Source organism: Canis aureus, chromosome 10 (assembly GCF_053574225.1).
Source record: "Canis aureus isolate CA01 chromosome 10, VMU_Caureus_v.1.0, whole genome shotgun sequence".
NCBI classification, from domain to species: Eukaryota; Metazoa; Chordata; class Mammalia; order Carnivora; family Canidae; genus Canis; species Canis aureus.
The window spans coordinates 69445501-69468184 of NC_135620.1; the positions used below are offsets into that span (position 1 = coordinate 69445501).

At 38.8% G+C, this 22684-nt stretch overlaps 1 protein-coding gene across 8 annotated transcripts in view; it reads right to left on the reverse strand.

Annotated features, from left to right (window-relative positions):
• Window positions 1-22684, reverse strand: part of FKBP15 (FKBP prolyl isomerase family member 15) — a 59297-nt gene that overhangs the window by 18151 nt on the left and 18462 nt on the right. For 6 of the 8 annotated variants that reach the window (XM_077912957.1, XM_077912955.1, XM_077912954.1 and 3 more), the window contains 16 exons: window positions 21964-22048; window positions 21424-21493; window positions 19440-19514; window positions 19013-19111; window positions 16830-16979; window positions 15927-15995; window positions 14385-14531; window positions 11000-11142; window positions 10244-10301; window positions 7285-7392; window positions 5198-5300; window positions 4621-4727; window positions 2934-3045; window positions 1414-1523; window positions 1008-1115; window positions 496-590 (listed from right to left, as the gene is read on the reverse strand). In XM_077912957.1, the coding sequence (XP_077769083.1) occupies window positions 496-590; window positions 1008-1115; window positions 1414-1523; window positions 2934-3045; window positions 4621-4727; window positions 5198-5300; window positions 7285-7392; window positions 10244-10301; window positions 11000-11142; window positions 14385-14531; window positions 15927-15995; window positions 16830-16979; window positions 19013-19111; window positions 19440-19514; window positions 21424-21493; window positions 21964-22048 (1639 nt within the window). Of the gene's footprint in view, window positions 1-495; window positions 591-1007; window positions 1116-1413; window positions 1524-2933; window positions 3046-4620; window positions 4728-5197; window positions 5301-7284; window positions 7393-10243; window positions 10302-10999; window positions 11143-14384; window positions 14532-14821; window positions 15858-15926; window positions 15996-16829; window positions 16980-19012; window positions 19112-19439; window positions 19515-21423; window positions 21494-21963; window positions 22049-22684 lie in introns of those variants that run through there. The other 2 variants (XM_077912959.1, XM_077912960.1) reach the window with 2 other exon arrangements.

Sequence of the window (22684 nt, forward strand, 5' to 3'; positions counted from 1 at the left end):
GAAGTATGGAAGAATGATACTAAGTGAAATGCTATTTGCTATGACATGTTCCCCTGAGCACCTCCCCCTTCACCAAAATCTTCAGAAGGATCTAGAAAAATTACACAGTGTTTGGGTTTTATACAGAAATCAGTGACATTCCTGTTGATGAAATAGCCCACACAGAAGAGAGAACAGTTGACAGTATTTTCTAAGTGTTCTAAGTATTAACAGCACTTCACAGGTGAAGAAACAAGGGCCAGGAGGAACACCCAAAGCCACATAACAAAAGGGAAGCAGAGCTGGGATTTGAACACAGGTTTGCCTAACATTACAGCCCACTGTGTTTCTTCTACCAAAACGCTCTCAAAAAACAAACAATAATTCACATGACAGGCAAGAAACAGAAATAGCAGCAGTTTCCATAAACTACCCTAAAAAAATATTTATCTAACTTGGTCATTTACAAATAAAACCCTTAGTCCATCCTAGCCAGTGCCCCTTATCTGTCATTACCTCTGATTTCGTTCAATTAGTTCACTAATCTTGTCATTCTGTTCTTCTATCCGACTGCTCTTTTCGAGGATCTCTTGCTTCAATCTTTCATTTTCCTAAATTCAAAATAGATGTATGACTTCAGTTTTTATGAGAAAAGTGCCAGATATAAGGGAATCAACTTGAACTGACAGGTGACACTGCTATAAATTTTGAGATAAAAAACTAAACTTATGTCCACATAAATATTTAAAACATCAAATCATACCTGATGGATACAAATCACTACACCCAATAGATTAGACATATAAATGGCCATAAAATGAAGCAACATTCTAAAATGTTTCCTTGTGACTCTACAGTGATAAGTCCCTTGGACCATATTAGGCCATAATGAATGGATTTTCCAGAATTCCCCAATAGTACTGATCATATGCTCTCTGGCTGTGGAGGAGAGGTTTTAGAGGTTAGCACATTCTGGGAGAGAAGGGGGCAAGACCTCCAGGCTGTGTTCTCTTCTCAATCCCTCCTACCTGAATAATTCGTTGGATATTGCTCATAATCATGCTTGTTTCCATTGTGACTGACATGCTGGGAATCATCAGGGAATTGCCAGCACTGTGCTTCTGTAACTCTTCAACCTACAAAAGCAGGGATAGAAAGACTTTGAGAGAAATTTTTAAATGGAAAAACAGAATTCACCCAAGATCTAACCACTTTTTGGAAGGGCCTAACAAGTTTCTGAGATCATTTCTAACATAAGCTAGAGTTTTCTCCTGCCAAATGAATTCCAAAATAAAAACTACTCTCCAGGGAAATTACTACTAACTACTAAAAATTCAGGAAACCAAGGAAGAGTTTACCTATAATCCTAGTTGCTGTTTGTATCCCCTATTCAATTCCTTACTTTCAACAAAGCCCCAACCCTGACTCATTCACCTTTGTCATGAGATGATCCATTTTATCAGCCACTTTGCTGACTGCCATTCGAATTTCTGTGTTATGTTGCCGGGCTTCAGTCATGAGAAATGAAGCCATGTCACCAGATCCTGAAGAGACATAAGCCAAAACCACCTTACGAAACTGGAGCAGAGGATACCATATGAGGAAAAGCCAACAGCTCTTTAGGCAGAGGAAAGAAAGAAATTGACATTCCAAATAGCGGGAAATGCTGTAGGTGATTCCTACTCTCAGGACACAGAGGCAAAAGGGCTCCAAAGCTAACAGTAAGTAAGTTATGCTCCTGCAAAATGCATCAAGAGATACAGTCTGGTCCAAGGGCACAAGGATGGCCACTTTGGTCTGCCATAGCACTAACAGCTCATCCAAGTGCATGCCAGCTATTGTACCAGATACCAGGAATTCAGCAGTGAATGAAACCTGGTTCCTGCCCTTGGTGAGCTCACAGTCTGGGGGGGGTGGGGGGGGGTGGGGGGAGACTCACATGTAAACAGATCGTTACGACAGAGTGCATTTAAGTGCAAATAAGACCATGTACAAGGTACAAAAGGAACACAAAGAAAAGCAAGATTAACTCATTGATGACACATATACACAGTTATGTCTGTGAGAGGAGAGGAAAAAGGGATGGTAACAGTCAGGGAAGACTTCACAGAGGAGATGATAGATTTGATGGTTTCCTAGATGGAGGTGGGGCAGGGTTTCCAGACAAAGGTAGCATCCATGAAACCCTTACCATGCTGGGACCATAAAGTGTTGTAGGATATACACTGGCTCCTTTCTACCACTGTCCTAATACCAAAGACAAGCTGCAGAATAAGAAGGTAGGACAGCATGCCAGCCATTTAGTTTGCTTTTTAATACAAAATTACATTTTGTTTTAGTTTTTTATACTAGTGTGCTTTTTATGCACACTTGTACACACATGAAAAAATACCTGAAAATTTACCCAAGAAACTGTTAACAACAGTTTCCTATGGTCGGGGGTATTTATAATGGAGGACAGTAACTTTTCATTTTATATTCTTTTGTGTTGACTTTTTAATAAAAGCATATATTTCATAATTTAAAATTTTTCACAAAGTAGCTTTCCTGTGAGATACTGAACACCCGGTCACCATGCTTTCTCCCCATTTCCTCCAACATTTCACTCTCTTACTGTTTTCCAAAAACTCTACAGAGCCACTCTGACAGAGCAATGGAAAAGGGCTGGCAGGAGAAAATGCAAGAAACAAAACAAAACGGGCATGAAGAGTTTTGGTGGATGTTGTAAACGTTCTAAAATTAGATTGTGGTGAAGGGTTGCACAACTCTGTAAACTTGCTTTAAAAATCCTTGAATTATACACCCAAAGAGAGTGAATTGTACAATATGTAAATCAGACCTCAACAAAGCTGCTTCAAAATAAAGCAGAGATCTACTGGAGTGAAAATGAAAAGGGAGTGGGAAGGAGAGCACAGCAAGAGCGGGAGACGAGACACTCAGGGCCCACTGCCTACCTTGAAAATGAGACTGCGAGAGCGGAGTGGGGTACAGGGGCCGGGCGGGCTGCAGCTGGGAGGTGACAGCTGATGTGTGGGGATAAGCATAGGCTTGCATACCTGCATAGGGCTGAGAAAATGCCAAGTTATATTCACGGCTCTCTCTTCTGCTTAATCTGTCTTTGATGGAATAAAGAGATGAAGCTGGAAGGAGATGCAAACTTATTAAAGCTTGAGACAGAGGAGACTGGGTTTGGTACTGGGTAGGCACTACAGCAGAATTGTGTGTCATCTAGGGGGCCCAGTCACTGAAGTCCTACCCAAAGAGCGAGGGAAGGGTGTCTCAGGTTGCTCCCCTGTGCTCTGGCACTACAATTTAAGTAAGCAGGTATTCAGTCCCCAGCCACTGGGCCTTTTGATAGTCTAAGAAATTGTACATCTAAAGAGACTCAGCTGAGTTTCCATTGTGGCCAAAGGACAGGTGTTCATTGAAATTCCAAAGTAACTCCAAACTCCACGAGTCTCCAAAGGATGCCTCTCCCCTGTGAGATTCTGATGTTCTTGTGACCAAGAGCTTTCATGTTCCCCTGAACCTCAACTATAATATGAAAATAGTAACATGCCACTCAGGGCCATTGTGTGGACTAGATGGAAGTGATATATAGGTAAAGTTCCTCACAGCTGGTAAGTTAAGTGCCTGGCAGATAGTAAATGCTCAATAATCAGCAGCTTTCATTTAAACAATGATGATTATTCTTCCTTGAGATAAGGAAATTCAGCTCATATCCATCCATTATTTAAAAACAAACAAACAAAAAAATTAGTCTATAGGATAAAACTTTCCACTAATGAGTGGGGAGAGGGCAAGGTGGGAACTTTTTTAAATTCTAATATACTTTGTCCCAATGGGGCATAGCCCACTCACCAGCACTCCCACCCTTCCACTAAGAATCACCACAGAAGTAAGGGAGTGTGGGAGTATGTTTTCTCTACCAAATGTGTCAGGACAGAAGCACTAGCCTGACAATCAGTAGAAACAGACAGATTGCTGCCACTACCTTCTGTGAAAACAGAAAAAGAACAGCCAGCCCCGGTGGCCCAGTGGTTTGGCAACGCCTTTGGCCCAGGGCATGATCCTGGAGACCTGAGATCGAGTCCCACGTCAGGCTCCCTGCATGGAGCCTGCTTCTCCCTCTGCCTGTGTTTCTGCCTCTGTCTCTCATGAATAAATAAATAAAATCTTAAAAAAAAAAAAAAAAAAAACCTACTTTAAGAGATCCTTTTTGGAGGATAACTAAACAACAGAGTTCAGCTGTATTTTCCATACACCCTCAACCTACAACCATTCTGCTCTGTACACTGCAGAATCTTAGCCTATCAGCGGCTAGCAGACAAGAACACCAAGGACTTGTGTATCTATCCCTCATGGAGCCATGTGTGCAAACAAAAGGAAATAACTTTACCATGTGCCAGGCCTTGTACCAGGTGCTTTGCCTGTTCTTGCAATTCGGCTTTACCACAACCTATAAGGTAGGTAATCCTGGTCTGGTTTAGAGATGACATTGCGGTGGTTCAGGAAGGGGGAAAGGACAGATTCTTATCTGGGGAACTGCTACTGCACAAATTGTGCAGGAAGGAGAAAAGAGACGGACTAGAACCTAATAAATTACAGGCTGTAACTGATGTGGTTTAAAAATGTCATTACCTGAAAGGACTGGGCATTTCCAGACCCAGCGGAGTGGGAGTCGAGAGATGTAACTTGCATTAAGGCAGAAGAGGGCACCTGGAGCCCAGAAACAGATGGCTGAGGTGCTATGATAAAGCAACAAGTTTTCACTGTTATTCACCTCAGTTTCCTCACAAAGGTTTAGACTAGAACCTTACACACTGCAACATGCCTCAGACTGGACCACTTGCCCCATCTACTCTCCTGAAGTCTCAGGGATGGGCTAGTAGAAGGGACCTGGGGTTCTTGGGCACATACTACTCAGACCCAGTTCCATCAGCTGACAGAAGTGCACAATTACACATAGAGAAGTGTCTCATTAATTGAGTGCACACTTCCGAAACTGGCAATGCCACACAGCAGAAGACAAAACATGCAGACCAAATCCATCTCCAGGGCTGAAAACGTCCTATCCAGGGACAAACTGACATGTTTTACACTCTAGTCCAGTTCTAAGTACTAAAACAATGCAGCCCAACAATTTACGGAACAGGAATGATATGATAACTCTGGTGCTGAGTCAGTTCCAGGTTGCAGAGCCAGAGAGGCCCCTTACCTTGTGTGGTCATCTGTGGTATCACTGGATGTGCTGGCTGGAGAGAGGGCTGCATGGATGGAGCTGCCATGGGCTGTGCAGCTCCTCGCAGAGCATTCACATCCTGAAACAGGAACAAGCGTTTTGGTGACTATGTATGTGGGTCCTTAACTGGAGACTGAGGTTGACTGTCTACTCTAAACGTGCTGACAGCCACTGCTTTTAGGCAAAGAAGAGGAAGGAAAGGCAAGAGATTAGGGTGTGGGCTATGCGGAGATCCCTCCTCCCTATAAATCCTATCAAATAAATATCATTAGTTTCTCAAACATTCTAAGTTGTCAATGTTTTATTGACCCAAGTACATAAAGTGACTGCTCTCCAGAATGTATCATTTTCCAAACCAGCAGCTACCTTAAACCTGATCTATTCTGTTCCCACAGAAGAAGGGTCTCTTGCAAGGAAACCCAGCCAACAGTGCAGCCTCTTCTTTTCTGCCAAATTATCTCCGTAGATCTCAAGGTACTCACTGAAAAACTGACAGTAGTTGCACCTCATTACCATGCTTTTTGGATAAAGTGGTTTTAGAGTGTTTTTTCTCCATTTTTTCTTTTCATAAAAATCACAGCACTGTTGGTCCCTACTATGATTCTAAACAAAGTTGTCCTATAAATATCTTCCCAATTCATACATAGAAAAGAAAGAAAAACTTGGGGCACAATATACAGAAACTGTGATCTGCTAACCTACAGTTCAAAGGCCAAAATCTCTGACATTCTTTTACTTTAGGACTTCTCCTTGGCCCCTGATATCATCTCAAAAATGTACTATGCATTTATGGACAAGTATGCCAGTTTTATATCACTGCAGCTCTAAATCCACCTAAATGTTAAACAACAGAATGAAAGGAACTATGGTAAATTAATCTAACAGAGTGCTGCTGAGTTGTCTTTAAGGGAAATAATGCTTTATTTACTTATGTTAATTATATTGTTCACATTATTCATACTGATAATAACATAAATGTTTGATATAACATTAAGTTAAAAAATCAGGTTACAAAGCAATAATATGTAAAGAAGAATGTATTTTTTGTTAAATATATTTTTTCTTTCCTTGTAATTTACATCATTCTACAATGAGTAAGTTGCACTTAAAATTTTTAATAACAGTATTACCTTATTCAAATTTAGTTTCCAGAACCAGCTAAAAATCAACAAGAATCAATAACAAGAAGCCCCAAAAATCCTATCCCTCTTTAAAATGTTAAATCTACTTAGAGCTTTTCCAGGAAGAAATAAAACAAAATTATGTAAAATAAAGCCTATGCTGGAAGATTTTTTTCAAGAGCATCATCTTTGCTTTGTTTTACATCAAACATTCCTAAGAATCAATAATCAGTTAAGTGCTTCAATTCAACTGAGAAAGGATGATTTTACTCAATAAAAGAACCAATGGGAAAAGAACTACCTTAGAACTGGACTACTTCATATCATACACCAAATTCCAGATGGATTAAAATTTTAGATCTAAATATGAAACAATAATATTTTTAGAAAACAGTGATGTTTATAATATCTGAAAGTGAGAAGGCTTCATAAACATAATGTCAAAAGCAAAAAACAAAGAGAAAAAAATGATAGATTTCATCACAATCAAAGCCTTGAACTTCAAAATAATCACAAGTATACAAAGCCTAAAGACACAACAGTGTGATCTTTAGTAACAGGTAACATCCGTGGGAAGACCAATGTCTCTCAAGAGAAGCTAAACATTCAACCAACCAATATGAATTGAACATCTTTTGTGGGTTGGGCACCACGCTGCCTAAAGTGTGATTTTTACTGACAGTTGAGATTCTAGTAGAAGGCTATATGGATTACTTAAAACTTCCCTGTTCTTGTGGCAGATGTATGGGATTCCTTCCATTTTTCACGAGAAGTGCTAGTGTGACAGTGGAAACACATGTACCAATACCAACCTGTACCATTTTGGATACAAGCTTTCTACATGATTCTGGGTTACAGGCAGAACAAGTAGTAATCTTAACCAAAAGAACACAAGGTAGAAATGTCTGCAGTATTCATTTTAACACAGCCCAGGAGTCATACCTCGATTTCTGAATCATTAGAATCCAGCTGTGGTGGAAGGATGGGCAGCATGGGCTGACCCATTTTAGCCATTCGAGAGATCAACTTGGCTTTGACTGTATCAGGATTCTAAAAAGAGGAAAGTCACAAAACTCATTATAATCAAGGCTCACTACTTTAGCTCTGTCTTTGGCTCTTATATCAAACCCTTCAACAAGTCCCCCTGCTGAATCGATTTAAAACCATTTCTTCTACAAAATGAGAATTAAAGATTTCTTGCGAACATGCATACATGGATAACAATTAATAATAACAGTAAAAATAATCCCCTATATGTTGGAATGGACAAAGTGGTTCCATATGCATTACTTCATTTCAATCGAGTCTCCCCACCAGGCATAATTCTCATTTTACAGATCAAGGGAGGGAGGCATTTTAGATGACAGTACTCTCTGAAAATCCTGGGAGCAATTCAGCAGATAGATATTCAGGAGTGATTTGGGGAAAGAAGGAAAGAGGAGCTCTTTGTTCCAAATTCAGGTTCATTTAACTCTGACTTGGCATTGACTACACACTGGCTCCTATGCTAGAAGGCTCTGTATCCATTAACTGGTCCAAAGCGCAGCCTTCAGAGTGGAGAGTACATAAACCTGAGGATGTACACAATGATTTATTGTGTATAAAAAGAGATGGTCATGGGGCACCTAAGTGGCTCATTCAGTTAAGTGTCGACTCCTGATTTTGGCTCAGGTCATGATCTCATAGGTTGTGAAATCGAGCCCCCATGTTAGGCTCTGTGCTCAGCAAGGAGTCTGCTAAAAGAGTCTTTCCCTCTACCCCTCCCCACACCTGCATAAGCATGTGCTCTCTCTCTCTTAAATAAATCTTAAAAAAAGAAAAATAGAGATGATCATAACTTCTATTTTTGAATTATTTTTAAGCTAAATGTAAGACATTAAGCTTGTTTACAGGGATGGACAGTACTTTATGTATGTAATTTGTAAATAGATACATACACTAGGAATGTGTGCTCATTTTTTCTTGACTGACTGGAAGCACATAATCAAAGAAAGCTGGGTTCATCAAAAGAGGACTAACTATATAAACCATACCACACAATGGCATACTGCAATCTAGAGATAAAAAAGAAAGAAGCAGTTTTCTATATACTAACATGGAAAGATGCTGTTAAATATACCGTAATATGTAGAAAGCATGGTAGGTAATATATATACTACGTTATTTTTTTTTGAAAAGGTGAAGAAATAAAATATACATTCCTATCTGCTTTCATCTGCATTAAGAAACTGAAAGGATATATTATAAAACTAATAAAGGCAGTTACCTAAAAGGAGAGTGAGATGGGATGGCGTACACAGGGATAGCATAGGAGCGAGCCCTTTCAATGTCGACTTTGTTATATTGTTTTGATAACTGTACCAGATGAATGTAATTACCTATTCAAAATAAAAAATAGGGGCAGCCCCAGTGGCTCAGCAGTTTAGCGCCGCCTTTAGCCCAGGGTGTGACCCTGGAAACCCAGGATCAAATCCCATGTCGGGTTCCCAGCATGGAGCCTGCTTCTCCCTCTGCCTGTGTCTCTGCTCCCCTCCCCCCCCCTTGTGTTGTGTCTCTCATGAATAAATAAATAAAATCCTTAATAAATAAATAATAAAAACAATGTAAAAAAAATGGTGAGTTTGCTTCAACTAAAAAAAAAAAAAACTGCAAAAAGACAAAAAATTTTAAAAATGGAGACCACTAGTCTGCTGGAAGTGACTGAAGCTTAGAAATAGGTGACAAAAGTAACTCTGTTTAGAAAGTATCATAAATCCAATACTAAATGATTTTCATGACTGTTCACAGATCTGAGGTTATACTTTTTACATTTTAATTCTTTGGTTTAATCTTCTGGGTTTCAGAGATTAATTTTTCCACATACCAGATCAATTACTTGCTTAATAATTCCTGCTTTGGGCTGAATATAAACAAGTAAACTAGGGCTGGAGAGAAAGTAATCACCAATTTCACTCCATGCAATTATCCTGTTTCCCAACAGGATAGGTAGGTGAAGGCCACAGGGCTTTCATCTCACGATCATGCAGCAAACTCAAATGCCTTCCTGGACCAGGCAGGGCAGCAGCAAAGTACAGTGTACATGCTCCCAATGGCATTCAAATCCAAATCTTCTTCTTGTCTTACAGTTAGGGAAACACAGAGGCTCAGTAACCAGCTCAAAGTTAACTAGTTGGTGAATTAGTGCAGAACTGATCTAAGAGAATGAAAGTGTGAAGGTATGTAGTGTTAGCATGATAATAAAAAGAGCTAATGTTAATTGAGCTCTTACAGTATGCCAGACACTATACTAGAATCTCCACACACATTACTTCATTCAAACATCATAAGTATCTCTTACGTGTAAAAATCTTCTTGCTTAATGAAGTCATACTTTATGTAGGCTCTGATTTTTTTTTTAATTTTATTTATTTATTCATGAGAGACAGAGAGAGAGAGAGAGAAAGAGAGAGAGAGGCAGAAACACAGGAAGAGGGAGGAGCAGGCTCCATGCAGGGAGCCTGACATGGGACTGATTCTGGGTCTCCAGGATCACACCCTGGGCTGAAGGCGGCGCTAAACCGCTGAGCCACCCGCAATGCCCAGTAGACTGATTACAGTGCTTTGTGAACATATCACAAGAACCTCATAAAAGGGGTTGTGGGAATTATTTATTTCCATTTTAATCATAAAGAAGCAGAGGATCAAAAAAGTTACATAAGTTTCTCAAGGCTGCAAGTTTACAAGAATAAAGATTTGAACCCAGGTTTGCCCACGTAGAAGCCACCTAATTTATGCTAACTCCCAAGTAAGGGGAAATTAATAAAGTAGCTGTGGTTTTTTCGGTCTCTAACCTACCCTACCCCTAGGCACACAAAACCTTTTCAGCAGACAGGGGGTGAGGGAGACAGACTTGTATACTCACTGTATTTACTGTAAGCTGTTCACTGAGGGAATTAGATTTGACACGAAGGGCTGGTTCCCTGAAACCAAGTAAGACATAGGCTGAGGTAAAAAAAGAAAATCCCAAATCTATAATCTTAAGTCCCAAATATACTGGATAAACAAATTGTTTTGAAAACGTTTGCCAATTCAATGGGTATGAAACAGAATTTTTTTTTTAATTTTTTTTTTTAAATTTTTATTTACTTATGATAGTCAGAGAGAGAGAGAGAGAGGCAGAGACATAGGCAGAGGGAGAAGCAGGCTCCATGTACTGGGAACCTGATGTGGGATTCGATCCCTGGTCTCCAGGATCGTGCCCTGGGCCAAAGGCAGGCGACAAACCGCTGCACCACCCAGGGATCCCATGAAACAGAATTTTAATCATTCTTCAGTCTGCATTAGTCTCTGAAAGCTGGTGAAAATGAATGATTTTCCATTTAAATCCTTATTATTTACATGTTTTCCCTTAGATATATATTTTATGGTTATGCCTTTTACCCAATTTCTTCCAGAGTTCAGCAGGTATTCATAAACATCCAAGTTAGTGCTTTTAAAGACTATGAATGTTAATCCTCTGTCAGAAAAATCTTGATGCTAGTATTTTCCCCATTTCTCTCATCTCCTTTTTTTTCCCCATTTAAAATTATTTTAGTTTTCAACTATCCTGATTTCTGAACCCCTCTAAGGATCATTTTCATGGACAATGAAAGAGCATGATACAACACCAGGATCTTACCCTGATTTGAAAGGCACCGATGTGGGTGGTGATACAACAGGGTCAGTAGAGAGGACGTCAGCACCTGGTATGGGAGAAGGGGCCGCAGAATCCCGGGAACTAACGCTGTGCCCATCAGAACCAGAATCTCTGGCAAACTTGACCTAGGGAGCAATCAACCACAATTCAAACAAGCTATAAAAAAGGCACCCTGCCCTCCTCTCCACCCTCCTTTCTTTTACTTATTCTTCACAAGTCATCACCTGTTCCCTTGTAGCAAATCAAAAAATGTCAATAAGCCAATAATAATAATAATAATAATAATCACTTGCAATCCAACCACTACACAACATGGCTAGAATTGGAGACGTAGTATTTCACATTTATGTCTGTGTATGTTTGTATATTTTTTATAAAAAAGAGACAATATTATTTTGTGAACTACTTTGCTTATTACTCAGTTACATATTTCTATGTTACTAAATTATTAATCTACAACATCATTTGTAACCACTGAGCCTTATTTCTAAACTTCAAGGGTCATGCCCATACCTGCCATTAATCTACAGGAAAGTCTCTAAAAGATTTTGGGAATGTAAGTCTTAAATACTTATGCTGCTACAAAATATATTTCACCAATTCCTAGTTGTTAGACATCCAGTTTATTCCCAGTTTTGTCACAACACAAACAATTCCTCTGTGTATAACTTTCTATCTATCCTCTTGCACATAATCATGTCTAAAGTATAAATTCCCAGAAATTAAATAGTTGAGAGAAAAAGTATGTTAACTTTTTAAGACTTTTGGTATATACCACTAAATTTCACACCACAAAGGGTGAGCTACTCTATATTCCACAGGTAGTATGTAGTGTTCTCTTGACACTCATCACACTGGGTGTCACTCTGTAGCCGCCTGGCATGTCAATTTGTAAACAATAGGCAAGGGGCACCTGGGCGCCTCAGTAGGTTAAGCATCTGCCTTTGACTCGGGTCATGATCCCAGGGTGCTGGGACCCAGCTCCTGTCTAGCATGGAGCCTGCTTATCCCTCTCTCTCTGTCCTTCCCTCCTGCTTGTACTCTCTTAAGTGAAGACTCTATCTCTCAAAAAAAAAAAAAAAAAAAAAAAAAAAACGAACAAAGCAAAACAAAACTTAAACAGCCAAACTACGGAAACAGCCCTAGTGTCCAACAACTGATGAATGGATAAAGAAAATGTGGTGCATGTATCATATGGAATATTAGTCATAAAAAAGAATGAAATCTTGCAATGACATGGATGGAGCTTATTATACTAAGCAAAATAAATCAGAGAAAGACAAATACCATATGATTTCACTCATATGTGGAATTTAAGAAACAAAACAGATGAACATAGGGGAAGGGAAGAAAAAAGAGGGAAGCAAGCCATGAGACTCTTAACTGTGGAGGACTGAAGGTTGATGGAGGGAGGTGGGTGGGGGAATTAAGAAGGGCACTTGTTGGGCAGCCCGGGTGGCTCAGCGGTTTAGCACCGCCTTCAGCCCAGGGTGTGATCCTGGAGTCCCAGCATCGAGTCCCACTTCGGGCTCCCTGCATAGAGCCTGCTTCTCCCTCTGCCTGCGTCTCTGCCTCTCTCTCTGTGTCTCTCATGAATAAATAAATAAAATCTTAAAAAAAAAAAAAAAAAAGAAGAAGGGTACCTGTTATGGTGAGAATTGAGTGTTACATGTTGAGCCCACATTGGGCTCCCTGCGTGGAACCTGCTTCTCTGTGTCTCTCATGAATGAATAAATAAATTTTTTTTAAAAAAAGCATAAAATTAAAAAAAAAAATTCTACACCTGACACTAATATTACACTGTATGTTGACTAACCGGAATTTTTTAAAATATTTTATTTATTTATTCATGAGAGACACAGAGAGAGAGAGAAGAGAGAGAGAGAGAGGCAGAGACACAGGCAGAGGGAGAAGCAGGCTCCATGCAGGGAGCCTGATGTGGGACTTGATCCTGGGTCTCCAGGATCACGCCCTGGGCTAAAGGCGGCGCTAAACTGCTGAGCCACCCGGGCTGCCCACTAACCAGAATTTAAATAAAAACTTGGAAGAAAAAAAATAAGCATGTCAACTTATAATTCATTGATTATTAGTAAAATAGAGTATTTTTTCCTTAGGGTTACAAAATGCCAGTCTTGGTGGATTCAAAGTGGTTTGTTATCTAAGATGAACCATAACTTCCTCAAACTCAATGAAAAATTGAGACAGGATACAAAAGCTGTGAAAAACGTAGCTAAAAGCATATGAGTAAAAGAAGGGTGGCACGACACAGCAGAGATAAGGGTGTTCAATTAGGAAAGAGGCATTGAGAAGAAAACAGTGTCATTGGCTGCAGCAGGAATAATAGCCACAATGAAGAGGACTATAATGTTTATTTTATGTATTGTATTTCATGGTTTATAGTCACAAACACTATCACGTTTTGACCTAAAAAACACAGTGTAAAGCAAACAAGGTCTTTTTTATTTGGAGGGAGGTATTAACTTATTTAACCATAATTTGTTACAAATTTTATTATAGAAAATTATATATATATCCTTGATAAGACTTTTTAATGGAAAATAAGGGGAAAATGTAAAAAAGATAAAGTTTATGAACTCCATTTCCAATCTCCAGAGAAAGTCACTTTTAATCATTTCTTCTAACACTTTCAGAAATTTTCTATGAACATGTGGGCATATATATGTATAAATATATATGCACATATGTATAATTGCATAAATATACTTACATATTTATATATAAGTATTTTTGTATGTTTATATGTATTTGTGTACACACACACACACACACACACACACACAAGACCATACTATCTGTACTGACTTGCAACTTGCTTTTTCATTTAACAATAGATTTTGGATTCTAGAAGAACTGCATAAAAATCCACTCTGTGAAAGACCACAACTTAACCAGTTGCTTAATGATGGATATTTAAGTTGTTTCCAGTTTTTACTATTATAAATAATGTGGCAAAGGGAGGAAACTGTGTATCTCTATCTATGTACAGATATCTTTGCATACTTGTATTAATATAGTGATGTGATAAATTTACAGCCATGGAATTACTAAGGCAAAAGGCATGTGTATTGGGTAGGAATCACTATTTTATAGAGTCAATAAAAAGCTTAGTGTAGAGAAGTGATTTGTTCAGTCACCACCTCTTCTAGACTCTGAATAGAGCTCCAGGAAGAACAAACACCTTAGTCTTTAGATTCCAAAGCCATTGACTGCCCTTTCCAACTATACCATTGCTATTAAAAAAAAAAAAAAAAAGTATTTGAATTTGTTTTTCAAACATATTTATTTATTAATTTTATTTAATGGCAGAAAGGACTCATGAAACACAAAACAACACAATTTCACTCACCCGCCTAATCTCCACCTCATACACCAGAATTGAGTCCGGTGATGGAGTCCATCCTATTACCCCTTCAGAGCCAGTAGCACAGGCTGGAGGGATGACAAGCAATCGCTTCCCTCCTTTTTTCATGCCCAGCATCCCATCCTCCCAAGCCTTTGGGAATCAGAGAAGAGGAAAAGTTCATCAAGACATTAGCCTTCTCATTAGACAAAATGAAGTCCCAGATACTAGGCTCCTCTCCTCCATACTTTCAGGTTTGAACCTCTCAAGAGATATCAAATTCAACTATAATCCACCCCCCCTGGTTATAAGAATATTTAGAATACTGCTTCTATTCATTTGTAAAAGTCAGCATATCCAGGGCTGGATAAAATATGCTTATCGTAGATGATGAGAGAAATTGGAGGATAGTACAATGGTATTATAAAAGAAATAAAAGCTACCATTCGGGGCGCCTGAGTGGCTCAGTCGGTTAAGCAGCTGCCTTCGGCTCAGGTCATGATCTCAGGGTCCCAGGATCGAGCCAGTCAGGCTCCCTGTTCAGCGAGGAGTCTGCTTCTCCTTCTCCCTCTGCCCCTCCCTCCTCTCATGCACGCGTGTGTGTGCGCGTGCTCTCTCTCTAAATAAATAAATCAAATCTTAAAAAAAAACAGCTACCATTCATTAAACACATTTTCCAAGTACTCTGGTAAGTCTTTACTTGCATTACATTGTTTAACCCCTAAAATAATTTCATAAGGTTAGGAGCATTATCCTCATTGTACAGATAAAAAAACTGAGGCTTAGGGAGGTGAAGTAACTAACACAAGATCAGATGGTTAGTAAATTGTTAAGCCAAGATGCAACATTAGATCTATCTTTATTTTTATTTTTATTTTTGTTTTGTTTTGTTTTGTTTTTCTTAGATCTATCTTTAAAGGTCATGCTTAATTCCTATGATCTACAGGGAAAAGTCTCCAAAAGAGCCCGGGGAAAGGAGGGATAAACAAAGCTATGAAGAAAACCTTTCTTTTGCCAGTGAGTGCTTCACAGAGCATACTTCCTGACACAAAGATACCCTATATGTGTAAAATACTCTTTATTTCATAAAACACTTGCACAGCTGGGACAGAAAGGCACATGAAGCCAAGTCCACAGATTCCAATCCCAGTGTTCCTCTTGCTACCTGGTAGTTGCTTCCCACAATGACTGGGAAGTGCTGATTCAAAGCATCTCAGACAATTAAGAATCATCCATTATGATACAATTCTAAAAGAAATAGTTCCATCTCTTCCCCTATTAGGCTACAGGAAGGATTTAATAATTGCCTCAGTCACAATGAAAAAGAAAGGGTAGAGATCAAACAAATGTCCCCATCTTCAATATATTCTCATAGATAAAAACTTCCCAACCAATCTCCCAGATAATGTAACACATTTTTCTCTTCCTACTTTTTAACCAAGCCTTTTCAGACTCAGAAAATACACTCAGGTTAGAAATTTTAATTTAATCTAAATTAAGCCCATTGCAACTGATAAAGCCACATAAGAAACACAGTTAAGCTTGTACCTTGATGACTCTTCCTGATCCTAATTTCAGGCGAAGCAGCTTATCTTTGTTAGCAGTAGAGTCCAAAACCTACAGTTTGATCAAAGTAAATGAGATCAGCCAATTTCAAAAATAATAACCATGTGTTGGTCAATACAGATTAGCACAGTATTCCTGTTATGTCAAATACACTGAGGGGGTAAAAGTTCTTAAAAGACCTAAAAAATGAGGGCAGCCTGGGTGGCTCAGCAGTTGAGCATCTGCCTTCAACCTAGGGTGTGATCCTGGAGACCTGGGATCTAGTCCCATGTCGAGTTCCCTGCATGGAGCCTGCTTCTCCCTCTGCCTGTGTCTCTGCCTCTCTCTCTCTCTCTCTCTCTCTCTCTCTTCTCTCTCTCTCTGTGTCTCTCATGAATAAATAAAATCTTAAAAAAAAAAAAAAAGAAGACCTAAAAAGAAGGTCACATCATGGCTCACATTAAGGCTAAGTTGGCTAAGCTCTTTCTGTATCATACTGCTTTCGTAAGCTTAAGGATATTAAAACACAAGTCCACTCTATTTATAATATCTACTATACAAAAAAAAAAAAAAAAAAAGAAACTGTAAGTTCTAAAATGAAGTTTTAAGACCTAATCCTATAAGAATAAAGTCAAGTTTAAAACCGATACAAAAGGGCAAGACATACACATGAAAAATTACCAGAAATGATACTTAGGAAATTAGTTTTCATTCTAAATAGGAGACAAAGTAGCAATGAGCAGATTTAATAAGCATTTCATGACTATGCCTCAAAAGCAGTCAAAGCAGAGTTCCTGAAAGATTTCTATTTGCCAATGACAGCAATTCACAGTAATAATATTTTATATATGAATAGCCCTCATGCCATTTCAATTACAAATGAACCTGCAGGCTACATTTCCTTACCTGGCCCAGGACATGGTTCTGAAAGAGCCAGCTGGTATAGGCCACTTCCAAAGAATCTCCGACTTCTACAGCAGGGCCCTCGGCTACAATGAGGTCCTGGGAGAGCACTGCATCTAGGGAGGGGGTGCTGTTGCACTTGGCAATGCACACCTGCAAGATGAAATCAAAGCAGCACAAACTTAGTTTAAGCTCAGTAAATATTCAGTCCATTTATTGCTAATGCTCTTTTCCAAACAGTGGTATCCACTAACAAAACTGATTACATGTTCAGAAGTAAACTATTCCAAAGTTAGTAATCTTGCCAGGAATCAAAGTGCCTAAGAGTAAGGCTTTGGAGTCAGACTGTCTGGGTACAGACCTGGGTACTGCCACTTATTAACTTGTGGCCTCAGCCAAATAACTTAACTTCTGTGAACCTTATTTCATAAAGGTATTTTGTAAAATGGAGATAAAAACTCTGCATATTTCCTGGGGTAATTATGAAGATTGAGCTAATACAAAGAGTCCTTGGCACTGTGCCTGGTAAATAACAGTAAGTACACAATAACTATTAGCTTCCATTATTATAAGGATTTTACCGTTTCAGTGTCTGGGAACCTGTGAAAGCAAGGAAAGCTTCTAAAATGATTTCAGAAAGTATTTCTAAAGACAATAAACTAGAAAAAAGGTCCTCGGCAAAACCATGCTGCATTCCCAGATTTGCATGTCTATCACCTACAGATTTAGTCATATCATCTCAGTACAAATATTTGACAAAAGAGCCAAATACATCTTCATAAATACTTCATGGTCAATTATTTAACATGGTCTACATTAGAAGTTTGTTACTCATTTTCTTAAAAGGTTTCATTATCGCAATCAAATAAATGCTACCTAAAACAATGAGAAGTTATTACCAAACAAATAAGACAAAAAAAAAAAGATAATTCTATATGTTGGCAAAGATAAAGTAAGAGAACAGATATGAATGTCAAACAGTACTATCTCTATGAAAAACTACGCCAAACTGCCTACAAAACCAAGAAATATGTGGACTCTTGGACCCAATCCTTCACTTCTAGAAATCTAGCCTGAGGAAATAATCAGAAGGTGGGGGGGAAAGGACACAGATTTATACACAACAATGCTTACTACAGTACTGATGGGGAACACAGGGCTAACTGAGGACAAAGCACAGGCTGACACCCCATAAATGAACCCCCCTCCAGGGTAGGATATGTGACATTCCTCAGAAAGTTTCCAACTATCTTAATGTTAATGCCTTTCTAGAGGGAAAAACAATCTTTAGGTTGATGATGACAGGTCGTTCAGTATCTTGTAGGTCTTCTTTAGCATATGAAAATCGTTTTGAAACCTCCCTTTTCCTTATTTTCTCCCAAGTCTGCAGGTATATAATTAATCAGCCACCCTTCTCAAGCCTGGGGCAGCAGTTCTTCCTGCCCACGGGTTCTGTCCTCCTGATTTAATAAAACCACTATTTTGCACCAAAGACATCTCAAGAATTCTTTCTTGGTTGTTCGCTCTGGATCTCACCCCAACAGACCTCACCTATATTCCAAAACTACATCAGTATCATTTATTTCAAACTGAAAACAGTCTTAATGTCTAAAAGTAAGGGAATGGTTAAATAAATTAAGGAACACTCAGACTATGCAGCTTTCAAAAATGTTTCTAAATAATTTTTCACGAAGTGGGGAAGAGCACATTATACATTGATAAAAAATATAGCGAGATATTGAACTCTTAAAGGAGTATATCTACTTATGTACATTACACATAGGAAAAAAATAGTGGTTACTTTGGGCAGGAAGATTTCAAGTGATTTTTTTTTTTAATTCTTTCCTAAATTTTCTACAAGCATCATTTAACTTTGTAAAAATTCTTTTAAAACACTATTTTTAAAAGATAGTTTTATTTATTCCTTAAGATAATTTATGAAGTGGAAAATGTTTTAAAAAGTTTGCATGACTTTTTTTCTCTTAAAGTCTCATTTTCAAGCAATTTCAATAAGGATTCCTATTATTTCCCTGAAATACAATAAGCTCAAGTGACAATTGAGTGGGTTTTTAATGCTTGTCACTAACAAAACACAGGTGGTTATGAATTTTCCATATAGTTTCCTAAAATCAAGGGAAATGCAGGCTAGTGTTTGGCCTCTCACAGGAAGAATAAAATGGTATTACCTGTTTATTGAACTCCACTGCAGCCTTTTCAGACTCAAACATGATGGACCAGTTTTGTCTCTGGTCATCATAAAAGGTACTATAGTTGTTGGGCCGAACCTGGCGAAAGGAGAAATACTGGGATAATTCAATGACAGGCGGCACAGTACATAAATCTGACTGCCTAAACTTGTAGATAAGGGTCTTGACTCAGGTGGACCCAGAGAGAGATAGGGAACTTCTTCCCTCCCATCTCCACCAACCACCATTGGTCCATTTCCTAGAAGGCAGCCAAGAGACCTTTTCAAGAGGCTCTGTTAAGATATCCACTGTGATGTCCAGGGGCTGAAGCAGTAGATCTTACTGCCACCAGGTACACACAGACCGATCGATTTCTCCTATAAACCCATCCCAAAGGAGCTAACGAATACAACATGGGAAATCTTACCATTAGCTCAAAGTTCAGATGAATCCTGGCAACAGTAACTGACTGTTGTTGACTGATATAAAGAAGAATCCTATACTGTACTCAAATAAAGGTGGGCCAAAAAAAAAAAAAAAAAAGAAAGAAAGAAAAAAGAAGTTAAAAGGAAATACAAAACCAGCAATAAGATGTCAGGGATTGTGCTTCAAAGAGGCATATAACTCAAAACTCACTTGATCTCTTAAAGCTTAAGATTTTAAATTATATCTCCTCACTAACCATTCTAATTTCTTCTCATCTTGGCCTTACTTACTCTTTTCTGTAATTAGTAATGTCTTTATTTTGTTGGTATTTTCACTGGTATGAAGGATGACAAGAGATCTACAATTGGCCAACACATACGTGAAAAGATACTTGGTGCTGGGCAGTCCTGGCGGCTTAGTGGTTTAGCGCCGCCTTCAGCCCAGCCCAGGACCTCACCCTGGAGACCTGGGATTGAGTCCCAGGTCAGGCTTCCTGCATGGAGCCTGCTTCTCCCTCTGCCTGTGTCTCTGCCTCTTTCTCTCTCTCTGTGTCTCTCATGAATAAATAAATAAAATCTTTAAAAAAAAAAAAAAAAAGAAAGAAAAGATACTTGGTGTCATTAGTCATTAGGGAAATGTACACTAGAAGCAAAAAAAGTACCACTTCACACTGATTAGAATGGCCATTCTTTTTTTTTTTTCAGCTCAGGTCCTGGGATCGAGCCCCAACTCAGGCTCCCTGCTCAGTGAGGAGTCTGCTTTTCCCTCTGCCCTTCCCCACTGCTCGTTCCCTCTTTCTCTCTCTCTTTCTCACAAATAATCATGAATGGCTAGTATATGACAAAATCAGCGACAACTAGACATTAGCTCTGGATGGGAGAAATGAAAGATTTAATGGGCATAGCAACCAACTACAATGTATGGACCTTATCAGACCCGATTAAAACAAACTGTAGAAAATAAGTAAAGAAAAAAAAAGAGAAAGAGAGAGAGAGAGAGACTACCAGGTAAATCTGAACACTAGCCAGTAGTGAGTGAGATCAAAAAATTATTGTGGAGATTTTTAGGTGATAACTGCATAATGGTTACGTTAGAAAAAAAAAATCCTTGGGATATATACTAAAATATTTACAGCTAAAACTGAATGCTGGAGATATAGTCAAAATAATCTAAGCAAAAGGAGACTGGAATTAAAATGAAGTAAGATTAATAATTCTTAGAGTCTAGAAATGGGTTTCTGGGGGTTCATTATTCTAATCCCACAATTTTTATATGTGTTTCCAAATTTCTACAGGTAAGTTATTTGTTTTTAAAACAAATGAATGTTGTCTATTACCTTAGTTACCCTGAACAGGTTATCTTATCTATGTCTCAAGAGTGTCTTAGGAATGTGGCTCTTAGTTCACTGGGCCTTTGAAATTCCATAATTTCTCATGCTTCTCTCGACAATGTTTAAAACATTCTGGAGCAGAATTTGAAACTAGACACAACCACATATGGAAATCAAATCTCAGGGCTTCTAGCCACATTTGTTTTTGACCAAACCAATAGTGTGCTGTGTGATCCACTGCCTATCCCATTGTCAAACTTTCAAAGGATAAACACTGGGTCATTGATCCAGGCATAAAGACAGAAAAGCTCTAAGTAGAACACTAAGTATTTTTCACTACCTAGCAGATGGATGTCATGGGTAAATGGTTTACTCTAAAACTCTCCAAGTCTTTAGTACCACTTCCACAAAGGTCAAACTTAAAAGATCTTGCATGGTTGGATTTGTTTCAATGCACAATAATCAGCAAGATGTGACTATAAATGTTACTATTTACCTCATATTAAAAATTCACATTCAAAAAAAATTTTTTCACATTCAACACAATCATCCTAATCCTCTAACACATGAGACACTGGGTGAGTCCTGGTAAAAACAAGCTCATCAGTATGATCTGGGACACCTGAATGTACACAAGACATGGGGGCATTCTCACCTCTCTGGCTGTGTGATTCCCCAGGACTGCAGCACCAAACTTGCCCTGCTTTATATATTGACCATTCATGCTACAGAAGCAAGAAAAATAATAGGTATTAATACTTTCTTAAACTAAGTAGAACCAGCTTCTATTTGCCACACAGAAGGTAGAGAATCTAGTCATCCAGCCTCAAGAAAAGGAAAGAGGTGAGTTTATAATTTAAAGCTCTTATGCAACTTCTTTACTCTCTAAATATCTATTCATAATATCTCAGTGCAGTGGCTTTCTTTGAGCTCTTAAAAAGGCAGTTGTTGAGGCTATAAGCACTTCCTAGACACGGCTTAAAATACTAGACAAGATGGCTTTTCAAAGTTTTATGGGGAGAGTTCTCTAACTGAAATGTTAAAAATCATTACTGATCCTCTGGCTATGGAAGGACTGGGCAGCCTAACTGTGTAGCTCATTTTGCCACGAATAGAGGCTTATTGAGAAAAGACAGGAGCTTAACCCGGTATCCCCCACCCCACCCTCAAAAAGCATTCCTTCTCAGCTACTTACTATCGATAGGCATGAACTGCTGTCGCAACCAAGACAGTGGAGGTGCCTGTCGTAGAGGGTGCTGCTTTTGCTGTCGCCTGATTTCCTGAAGATGAAGAAGAAAACAAAGATGTCATTCGTGTCTTTCCTAAAACTGATTTTTAACCACTAAAGCAGCTTCAAAATTCTATCTTATAGTTAAGTGGTACAATGTTTTTATGGCTGTTATCCTTATCTGATCCACAGAACAACCCTCTGACCTCATCTGGGGATGAGGAAGCTGAGGCTCGAAGCACCTGAGTACCTGACATGATGATGGCAGGGAGCCTAGAACTAGATTCCAGGATTCCTATTCCTCTCCATACAAGTCTTGGGGCTGGACCAGAGGCACTGCCCAGAAAGTGAGGTCATATTCCATCTACTTTCTTTTCTTTTTCTATTATTTTGCCAGCTATAATATAAATAAGATTACTTCTCCTTCCCTTATTTCGGACTGGAAAATTAATCATGATATTCATATTGCATTCACTACTTCACTTTTCTTTTCTTTTCTTTTTTTAAGATTTTATTTATTCATGAGAGACACACACACACAGAGAGAGAGAGAGAGAGAGAGAGAGAGAGAGGCAGAGACACAGGCAGAGGGAGAAGCAGGCTCCATGTAGGGAGCCCAATGTGGGACTCAATCCCAGGTCTCCAGGATCACACCCTGGACTGAAGGTGGTGCTACACCTCTGAGCCA